The following is an 11706-nucleotide window of genomic DNA, read 5'->3' on the forward strand; positions in this document are numbered from 1 at the left end:
AGGTATTCAGGAATCATATTTTTTTCTATTTATCACTGATCGTGTATTAAAAGCAAAAACAAGCACTCCCCATACCATGAAATTTAAATAAGCTTCTATTACATCTGTAGTGCTCCTAAGCTAAAAAATGCAGTATATACTGCAAAAAAGGGGATTATGAATTGAATCTCACTGGTAATTGTACTAAAAATCATGTCACTCAGCAAGTTCGTCGGTAGTTTTACATTGTAATGCTTAGTGAAAATTGACAATGTGAACTGGACTCAAATCAAACCATTACAAAGTTGGAAGAGCCTTTATTTCCTGTTTAAATCTTGAAAGCAGTTTGTCATAGTCTTTTTAAATGTTTTAACCAACAATGGTTCAAGAATATACAATTTTGTGTATAACTCTCATAATACAGGTCTGAAGGGGATGCAAGACAACAATCTCCATATCCTACGGAATGTGATGAAGAGATCAAACTCGAGGTATGAACATAGTATAATAAAACATGTACTCTTAATCAAATGGACATGGACATGCCTGTCAGAATAGGTCATTTTGTCGCAGTGAAGTCTGATTAGCTGATGCAAGTGTACACGTGTGTCAAATCATATCTTGTATTTTTATTGGAATTCCACAGACTTATTGCACTGGTAATCATAGGTGTTATAACCAAATCTTTGTGGGTTTTAATTCAAATATTTGTTTGTGGTCTTAAAATGTGTTAAAAATTTGTCTGTGCTTTGTCTATAATTATCAGGCCATGCATGGTTTCACGAATATTTCTATTGTTTTTGCTGTATAGTCATTAGTATATTAATGCACATTTGTTTGAAAGCAATCAAAATGACAGAGAATGTCAGCAACAATTATTTTCTTTTACCTGGTTTAGGTGAACGATGAACTAGGCGCTGAAGAGATCAATGGATCACCTGAATCACCTGGCGTGTCTTACGACTTGCCAAAGTAAGAGTTTTTTGTTTGTTGCATAATATATTCTCCCCATAAGCAATTGGTATCTATAAAAGTTGGTAATTGTTTTATTTTGAATGAATGAATTTATCTAGAGTTGTACAACTCCTGACAATACTTGCAAAGGTAAATATTTATGAGCCAGTTTTCTTATTGATTGACAGATCCATTTCTAAAAGGAGAGCTGTCTATTGGCTTTGAATATGGCTTTAGTTGATTGCTTGGGTCCATCTCATTTAGACATTTTAAATTTGCATTGTAAATTGGCAGAGTTTCTCATTTTTGGTGAAAAACGTTTTCTTTGAAACCATGGTTGCATATACACTGTAGCATATTATTTCACATCTGGTTCATAACATGTTCTCAGCTACTATGTTATCAGAATGATCTATGCAAGATGTTCATACTACGTGGTTGTAATGAATTTTAAAAATTTCAACTTTTTTAAACAAATTGCTCGAAAAGTCTAATTTGCATGGTCTCTAACTGGTTTTGAGCCTTGTAAAAAATAAATCTATTATGTGGAGGAAAGAGATTTCAGACATTGGTCACAATGAACAAGCTAGCTGAGTGAAAAAAGGCAAGATAATACAAACTGTCGGATTAAATGTCTGTAAAATGAGCTTAATTTCACTGTAGGAAATAAATATTGCAGAAAAAATGCAGACCTTTATTGAATTGCATAAATGTCTCTGCCTCTGCTTACAGGTGTGATGTAGAGGGAGCTACGGAGTCATATCAGACATTAGATGATGGTCTTCACACTACCCAACTACTCAAAAAGGGCCGCTTGCAAAATCGTACAACAAAGATGGAAAGGCTTTCCCAAGTGTGCCGCAGACACAGGATTGGTTAAGTGATTGTCACATTGATTATGCACAAGGCTTGCTTAGAGAACAGTGTCGAGGTACCGGTATTGATGGGTTGAGAGATGTCTCTTCCCCCAAGAAAGACATGAATTTGAAAGAAATCGGAAACTTTGTACAAATTCTTTTCACTCCATCCAGTGAAGCTAATGATATAGGTCACTGGGTGACAATTGCACACAAAAAGTCCGAAGTAGATACTTTTTTTGTATATGACAGTGACAGTTCAGAAGATAGTGGCAGAGAGGAAAACATACTGAATCAAATCAAATCTATGTTGTTGGAAGATCAACAGCAAGATCTAACTCTAAAGTTTATAAACGTTCAGAGTCAGAAAGGTAACAAAGATTGCGGCTTATTTGCTATAGCAAATGCAACCGCTTTATGCTTAGGTGAAATCCTTTCAAATACTATTGGATACAAGAAGATATGAGATCATGCTTGCAGACATATTTTGGAGAAAGGGAAATCAAGCTCTTCCCACATTACCGGTATGTCTGACAAAAGAATGACAAGAATCTTTACAGCCCTGATATGGCTTTGCGGCCCGAGGTCTTACGGCGGAAGGGCCCGAGTGTGTGAGGGCCTGTATGCCGTACGACCAAGGGCCGCAAAAGTCGTATCAGGGCCGTAAAGGTTTTATCATATACCTTATGGAATGATAAATATGTATTTTACATAATATTCAACATTGTTTAGGAGATAAAAATGTGTGCGATATCAAAATTCATCGCCCTTTGTGTCAGTCATTCATAAATACGATGGCTGCTTCCCGTCGCGGATTGACTACGTAATGACGTCATTTGTTTACCTGCAAAATTCTGACCAACAGAGATCCAGGCTGAAATGGAGGTGTAAGAAGGACAAAAGCGTGATTTTGTGTGATTTTCACTTACTTGTTATCCCAAGATTAGAATATGGGTAGAATTTATTGTTTAGAATGACAAGGTGTCTTTTGTTGGGTGAGAAAAAAGTATAAAATTATGGAATTTTTTCCAAATCACAGCGTCATTTTTTCTCCTAAGCGTTTTAAAAGAATATAGTAGTAATTATTGATGTTTATTTCTCTACATTTGCTTCTTGTCTTCACCCCAGTTAAAAAAATCAGTATATTTCAGAAATCTTTTTTTCTTGAAACAAAATAATTGATCACATGACAGTTTCACTTAGTTGTTCTTTAGTTTTGAAATATCTTTTATCATTATACAGGGTCTGTACAACCCTGGAAAGTCCTAGAAGTTCAGAGCCTCCTTGAAAGTCCTGGGGCAGTCCTTGAAAATGAAATTGAGTTCTGGAAAGTCCTGGAAATTTATAATCCACCCATGATTTTCAAAAACGTTAAATGATCAGTCATGATATCATTAAACTGATATACAAAATGAAATATCATAGGAATGATACCTAGAAAATGACGTTTTTCACTTCAAAAATCATTGAAAATTGTCAGACCAGTCCGTGAAAGTCCTTGAATTTTACGTATCTAACCTTTATTGTATGGATCCTGTAATATCACATCAGTGAAGAAAAACATCAGTGAAAATGTTCTTATGCAGGTCATAGTTGTGAAATTAATCCAGCCATATGAATTCTTGGATAGTTCTTATTCTGTACTTCTGAAAAATGCCAGCAGCTGATTGGCTGTGATTGTAGTATGTTTACATTTTAATGTGATGTCATAAAATTTTACAATTTATCTTTACAATTTCGTAATTCTGAGTTGCATTTCATCAGTATCTGACTTGAAGCATTTGTTGTAGTTTTTCTTCCTTTCCTTTCCTTTCATGGCTCAACTAGAAAAAAAGAGAAAAACACAAAAGCTTGCATAATACCAATTATTACAATGTTGAAATATAGCAACATTGGTGTGAGCTGAGCTACTATTTGAAAATGTTCATGCTCTATTTGTATACTTCCAGCTCTCCAGATGAGTTTCAGAAGTGTAAAAAAGATTAAGTATTTCAAACCTTAGAAATGATAATTGTTCAGTTGTATCAACTGTATCACACAAAATAATTTAAAAAGCAGTAGGTGAAATTAATTTGATAATTCAAATGGCCATTGTAAATTGAAAACCAATTCTCATAATCAGACGATATGTATTTGATTTGTATCCACAGTATTCATTACCATAAGCCACCAGCCTATCCATTACTTATATCATTCCACACTCACTCTGTTTGTAGGTAGTGTGCATCAACTGTAAAATCACTTTTTGTCCAACCAATGTATGAGTCAATCAGACCATTATGTACTTACCTTTCTTTTATCCATGAATTGTTGCACAAATGTATCAATATCTAGTTTTTTCTCCAAAAATAAATCAGCTATCTTGTCTGACTCCTCTTCTGCTTCCATGGATGCAACTCTTAAATTTGTCAGGATGGCACCAGGGTTATACCTCTGTATGGAAATGTATCAGTCATACAGAAGAGGTACTTTGTTAGTATATGGAGTACATGAATATTATGGATAAACTCACACTAATGCCAAAGGCATACCTCTGTATCTTAAAATTCATGGATGACGCATATACATCTCTGAATAATATCTGTATGGAAAAAAAATTGTGTATTTAAACTTGTCAAGGTTATGTCAGACTCTCTGTAAAGGACCTTTGAAGATGACTTTGTTATTCAAGTCCTTACATTTATATGCTTTGATGATTAAACCTCTTTTTATGTATTTTACAAAATGTCTGTTCCTTTTTGAAAATCAAGTTTCCTGTTCTACTGGCAAAATAATGATATGGCCAGTGTTTAACTTGTCAGCGTGTTTGTGTATGACAGACAGCCAATGTTATTGTTGGCAAACGAACTGTAGTCTGGACCATAACTCATTCGTCAACAAAAACATTGCAGTTTGTATACAACACATTGAGTTGGCAAGGCTAATACACTGCAGTACAACATACTTTAGGGAGAAGAATAATTCTACTAGTTTTCATGAACAATAATAATTACAGTATACAAATATCTAGAACTACTGTCCCTTTAAATAGTAATCATTGTCTTTGGTATTTTCTTATCTCCTAACAAGTTGTCACACTGCAACACTTCACTCCTCTCCCGAACATTTCTTAAAGGTATACAGTCACCTGTAATCTAAATATGCCCATATATGGTCAAAGGGGCGTTCATTGGTATTCACAATGCCCCATGTGAGGGTGCTGTATTTATAAAGCGGCCACCCGCTTAAAAGCTGTGATTGGTTAGATTTTCTCTTTCCATGGTAACTGTGGCAAAATTGGAACAGGTGACAGTATACCTTTAATAAGAATTTTTGAATGATATGCAAAACTATTCATTGACTCATCAAGATGTCATGAAGAGTTTGCCTACAAGTTGACTTGAAAACTTTGTAAAGTAACCATTGTACCTAATGATTAAATCTAAATATTGCAATCATAAATGAATCAAATAAAACACTGCAAATTCAATAACATTTCTTACCTCATTCAGTTGCTGCTGTTTCTGACAATTAATATCAAATTCTCTCCTTAGGTCTGTTAATTCATCATATTTTTGTAAAAGATGTTCTTTCTTTGATTCAAGGTTGGGTCCTTTCCTAATATTGCTTTCTGAAAGTGAATTTTATTACACCTATTTTTGTGTTATGCTACGATCCACAATGAACACTTGAAATCAATGTCAACACTTGTCCAGTACATTCATGTATAATGGAGCGCCCTCAAAGTCAAGTACAGTACATCATGCAAAAATCTCTTCAACAAAAAAGTTCTCTTGTGATATGCTCATCTTTTGATGACTGCTGCAAAATCTCACTGTGAGTTCCTTAACTAACTCAAAGTTTCTAGAGATCTTGTGAGTTGCAAGGCAAGCAATATGGAGTGAAACCAATACTGTAACATGGCTTATTTGTACATTTTCAAATACTGTACAAAAACACAGAGGTGTATGAAGACATTTAATTATCACTTTAAGTCAGAGATTTCTGTCCAATTCAAACTTCAAACGTGCTATACTTATTTACCGAGGAAAGTAATAATAATTGTAGCAGAGATGTCACAATTTCAGTTTCACTCAATGGGAAGAAAAGATTTTATCTATGCATTAATATGCACTGGTCTCAGCCAATTCCTTTCAAAACAAATTCATAATGAAAACTGATTTCAGAGGTTGTGCTTCAATACAGTCTATATTGTTGTCCACAAAACTTGTCACAGTAACACTGTCGTAACCCTCCTTTTTGGCTTCAAAGTTTGTGCGAATTTGAATAGAAATCACTCTGAACTTACTTGCTATGTCTTCACTGGCATTGCACAAATCCTGTCTGTCTGTTTGTAATTTCTTTACTTGAGGTAATTCACCAAAATACTGTATGATTTTATATTTGTCATCATTCAATTCTTTGAGTTCCGCAGTAGTTTTATTTCGAAGTTCTGGAAAGCTGTTTGGTACCGGTGGCATTATGTATGAACTGGACATCCGCAGAACAGGGAACAATGAAATGACGAAAGTACAAATATCACATCAATCAATCAATCAATTAATCAAACCAGGGCTCTCCACTGCAACCAAACAAAAATGTTCACAACACTCCAAAATCGAGAAGCAATGTTATTTGAAGGGGTGCAGATGAGTCAGTGTACATTACATGCCTTGGCAAATAAATGAGTCTCTTATTTATGCTTGAAGATTTCAAAGTTGATGCTTGTCAAATGTCACATGGTAAGGAATTCCAAAGTTGCAGAGCTAAAGCTGAGAAGGTTCTTCCCCTCTATCTTTGAGTCTATACTGAGGTACACACAAATGATTTTTCGATTTGGAGCGCAATACATGGCCAGGTCTGTAGGGCTTCATCAAATCTTGAATGTAGACTAGAGCTTGGATATAAGTGTGTTGCTAGTGAATCAACTTTTTTACTTGTGTGAGAAAATTACTAAAATCTCTTGATAATATCTCACATATATATCGGCACAAGAACTCACAGTTGGCCTGCAGCATTGTGAACCACCCCGTTTTGGGTGACTGTCACGCCCTTAGGGAAACAAACCTATACTGCAGCCGTCGTAGCCATTTCATATTGTGTTTAATGAAAATGGCAATGTATTCGATGTGAGAAGGTCAAGCTAGTTACAGTAAGATGAGCAACATACTGGTACAGGACTTGATGATACTGGTAGGGTAGGCATAGGCATCTGTGGTAGATTGCTTGGTATACTTCCTCCAGCTGATGATGAAGGAGATGAAGATACTGCGGTTGCCATAGCTACAGGATTGATTGGATATGCTGGATACGGAGCTGGGGCATGAGGCTGAGGTTGGTATGGTAACTGACTTGCTGATGACCTGATGTCAATAAAATTATTCAAGGCTTGTCAAACAAATCTGTGTATAGTTTACACAAAGCTGATTTTCCTTTCAAAATTACAGAAAAGTTTGTCGAGCATAATAATCTCTAACTTTAAAGAGAACTTTGTACATATGTGTGATTAAATTCTTTACGTTGCACTTTCTGAAATCACTTTGTAATGTTTTATAGAATCTCAAGTTGAAAATGCTCTCTGCCTGCGACATCTAGTGCTCAATTTCTTAAATATGTATTCACTTATGCAAAGTATATGAATGAGCATTGTTTGAGTATGCAAATTAACTTATAATAAGGCATTATCAATAGGAATTATTCACCAGCCTAAACTGTATTTTTTGGCATATAACCAATGAAATAATGAAAACATCATGTCCAATGTTAGCTGCCTAAATTTCAGCCATTCTCTTGTTGTGATTGGTAAAATTCAAACTGGCAACCACACTGTGTGAAGGAGAAAATGTGATTAACTTACTGTGGTGTTTGCTCTTGTCCAAAGACAATTGGGGGTTTATTTGTAAATTCTAAAATTATGGAACAGACTGTCCGACCCAAATCGGTGTGCACACCAAACTGAAAAAAAAAACATTGAAAAATATGATAGTTAACTTTGCAGAAAATTGAAAGGAAAAATACCTCAAAATTATCATGAAAGTCACGATTGAAATAAAGGCTTCATTTAAAATATCTAGTATCTAACAGCTGCATTAAATATATGGTACCTTTTACATGTAATTTCCAATGACTTTTGCTCTATGTACTTCTTGTTCTTATACCGAAATATACAGAAAAGCCAAATTTCAAATTGTCGACACAGTGTGTTAGTATGTAATGTCCAATATTTTTTTTAACGACTGTCTTTTGGTCCCTACTAGAATTCAAGTGTCGACAATAACTTTGTAAATTTATGTAATGTATTATGTTGGCAAGGCTAAAATCAATTTCAACATACTTGAGGCACTGGAATAGGAATCCCTACTTTTCTAGAGAACACAAGTAATGAAATTACTATTGCAGGATACAGCTACTGTCTCTTTAAATGAGGTACCATTACTTCTAGGAATTAGGATCCTCATTAGTCTCCTGACCTGCAAAAGTAAAACACTTTTGAAGGTGAAAGTGACTGTTAAGACATTACAACTCACATTATTGATGCTGGGACATCCAGTGACAATCATTTGTTCATTGACCCAGTGGTGTCTGAGAGGCGGTGATACCTTGACAATTGGTTTCTCTTGGGGAAACGATGGTGGAAGAATTCTGGAAGAATAATTTCAAAAACGAAAATATTACATCAATCTTATTCTGATTCTTAAATGGCATAGCCATGAGTCGTTCAGAAGTTATACACACAGGGATTGTGTTATAAACAATGTCCAGTACTTGGCAATCAAATATATAAGATCGCTTATGGGAAAATTATCACAAATTGAATTGAAGTGAGGCCTAAAGGATAATTTCAACCAGGTTTACCCCTGGTCTTATGCCAGTATAAACAAGAGCATATGCCAAAGTAATGTTTAGATATAAATGTCTGACATTGTTATTTCAGATGTGATGGGGAGGGTGGGGAAGTACATCATACAAGTTCAGGTTCACTTGTGTACAAATGGCACTGCATGTCTCTTAACTCTTAGAATTTCAAATATGACTATGGTTGAAATTTAAAGGCATTTTCCTGTAGCTCATTTTATACGAAAAGAAATCTTCAAAGGTTTGATTTGAACATAGTAAAATGTCATTTTTTCTAGCATTTATGCATAAATTTCACTGAAGTTACACATTATGATGACCTGAAATGCGTTGAGTACCAAGCATATATATAACTCCTAATTTAGGACAACGCTTAAAGGTATCTAGGTACTTTAACATTTAACCCTTTCACCACCATGGTTTGTCCCAAATCCATTGTTTTCTATGGTAAAGTTGGACCTGTATACAGGGAACTGGGGGTGAAAGGGTTAAAGATTACAAAGTGAGAAACTTGAAAGTATACTTACATATTCAAAGATATCGTTGAGCCACCAGTTGTCGTGGTTACTCTGTATTCAACATCTCGCTGGATTTCTGTGACACTATCATGAGCAGAATATGATAGAGAAGGTGATAAAATTATTTCCTGTGAATCACTTGGTTTTTCTGATGACACTTACATACTGAAAATTTAACAAGATTACTATTCCTGGTATGGTAATTTTTGTCAAAATTAAACACTGGATTTCTTAGCTTTGCTAGTTTGACAGGAAACTTGGAGTTTCAATATGTATTTTTTCACTGCATTAAGCCATGACAGTGCATATGTGAGTACAAGTATGTGAAATTGGGAACCTGAACAATCCTTTTGCCAACCTGCTAGAATGAAGTCCCATGAACAGGAATGTTTCACCAAATTTGGCATGTATGGTAGCAGATTCCCAAAATAAAACAAATTCCTGACCTAATTAAGTCAATTTCCTGAAGCCATGGTGCAGGAAAGATGCATTGTTCTCTATTTCAGCCCAATGAAAAAAAACAAAGGTTTGTTAACCTGACCTTGTTAACATGACCAAACCTAGAAGTCCCCCCGGACGGTGTCCATGGGGACTAACAAAAAAAGTTTATTATGGCATTCTAACTGTTGGTTAGACATTGCTCTTTAACCCTTTTCCTGCCAAGTCCATATTTCATCATCAGGTCAAGATGGTTAAAATTAATGAAACAAAAAATTTTCCATATGGTGTATTTTAACATAATACTGTACATTTGAAGGCTGTTGAAAACATGAATACTGTAAACTTTATTTTTTTGGACTAAAGATGATATAATAGACCAAACCACGTGGGTGACAATACGCCATTTTTGGCTCAATACCGCTTTTTACTGACTTGGCTGATGGGGAAGTGATACTGTCTGGCAGGAAAAGGGTTAAAGTTGTGTCAAACAATTACATAAATATCATGCATTGAGTCCAGTTTTTTTCTAGCAACCTTTCACATAGCAAAGAATCAGTAGGTAAAATGTTTATCTTTTTCCTGTCAAAAATTTGTCAGAGAAAGCAGTGGGTGTTTGTGAATGATATCACACACACAAGCAAAAACCTCTCTGAATTCATAGCACACTCAAAATATTGCAGGAATCTTGAAGAGGATGTTTAAACTAAGCATTTCTGCAAGACGTATGAGATTTAGTTCCATCAAAAGACTGCAGTTGTTGTATTTGTGGTAAAACTGTTGTTGCTGTTTTTCCTAAACAATTATATGTTCACTAAATTAGAGTCACACTACTTTACAATATTTGTTTTCAATTTCAGTCCAATATCAAAGAGAACATATTGAAAATTAAATAAGGAAATACGGAATTAAACATGTTGGAAAAAAGAAGTTTGAAAATACTACTTTGTGTCTGGAAAACAGTGACGTGTCATTTTGTCAGACACAAGGGTCTGGGTTGAGGGGTGAAGTATTAACATGTTAACACTTGTTTCAGCAGCTTGCACTAGTTGCAGCACTTTCATCTTTGGAATGCTGTGAGGTGCGCTACAGAAGAGTACCAGTATGTGGTAACTACTACACTGATCATATAAAAGAGCCCCCCCCCCCTACACGTTAAGTGGTTTGACCCTAAAGGGAAGTCCCACGATAACTCGAATCGAACTCATTCAATCGCTAGTTTGCCTGTGTGGTTTGTATATTGTCCCATCTTGTAATAAGCCATCACTGATAAACCCGTACGACCTACATGTTAAATGATTAAAGGCGCTGCATTGTAGACTGTGAGCAGCCGATCTGCATGTATGTGACTCAACGTTACGTGGATCCGTGAGATGCACTACGTCACCGTCACGACACCTGAGGATGACGATCGACCGGTATACGTGTCAATATGACAATTCATACAGTAAAAAAAGCCTAACTTTGGCATTGGTCTTGCAGATTATATATGTCCAAGTCTGGGGTACAAGTGTGTTAAATTACAATCACATGATTTCATAAATCAAGTAGTAATAATTCAGCCTACTTACTTTCTGTTGACCTGCTTAAGTGACTCTATCTGTTTTGTTCGTTGATGCTGGAGGTGTGTTGCAGGCGGCAGATTACTTTTGCTTTTTCCAAAAAGCCAAGCCATCCCTCTTAACTTGGATTTAGGCGTTAAAACACGGAATAGTTCAGTTGCTGAAGGTAAACGGAAGTGTATCGTCGTAGTGTTCACACTGTACACTGTACGTCAATATCCTATTTATTATTGACCTAGGTCATCTCATGAACTGGGTCATCTCATGATCCTAGGCTCTTTCACGAAAATGGTTTGTTTTTACGTGAACGTACACGCAGCATAAAGTTAAGGGACCGCCGCGCGCCTAGGACTGCTGAAGAATTTCGATGGCGAAATTATTTGCTATTGTATTAATGATTATTGCAAATAAATTCAGAAATATGCATTCAAGAGTCTGTCAGGCTGTCATTGAATTTAAATCAAACTTTTGTATCATAAATGCAGGCAATTAAAACATAAGACTTGCTCACAAATATCAGCGGTGCACCTCCAGATAATATCAGAGAATCAGATTTCCCATTCT

The 11706-nt window shown here is 35.5% G+C and overlaps 1 protein-coding gene across 1 annotated transcript; it reads right to left on the reverse strand.

Annotated features, from left to right (window-relative positions):
• Nucleotides 1–2719: 2719 nt before the first annotated feature.
• Nucleotides 2720–11426, reverse strand: LOC139131780 (vacuolar protein sorting-associated protein 37A-like). The gene is made up of 9 exons (XM_070698042.1): nucleotides 11152–11426; nucleotides 9152–9226; nucleotides 8297–8411; nucleotides 7627–7724; nucleotides 6940–7132; nucleotides 6079–6268; nucleotides 5273–5400; nucleotides 4080–4223; nucleotides 2720–3613 (listed from the first exon to the last, which is right to left on the reverse strand). Exons 1-9 carry the CDS (start codon nucleotides 11253–11255, stop codon nucleotides 3551–3553), a joined length of 1110 nt encoding a protein of 369 aa, XP_070554143.1. The 5' UTR covers nucleotides 11256–11426; the 3' UTR covers nucleotides 2720–3550.
• Nucleotides 11427–11706: the final 280 nt, after the last annotated feature.

This window comes from Ptychodera flava, chromosome 4, assembly GCF_041260155.1.
Source record: "Ptychodera flava strain L36383 chromosome 4, AS_Pfla_20210202, whole genome shotgun sequence".
Taxonomy (NCBI): Eukaryota; Metazoa; Hemichordata; class Enteropneusta; family Ptychoderidae; genus Ptychodera; species Ptychodera flava.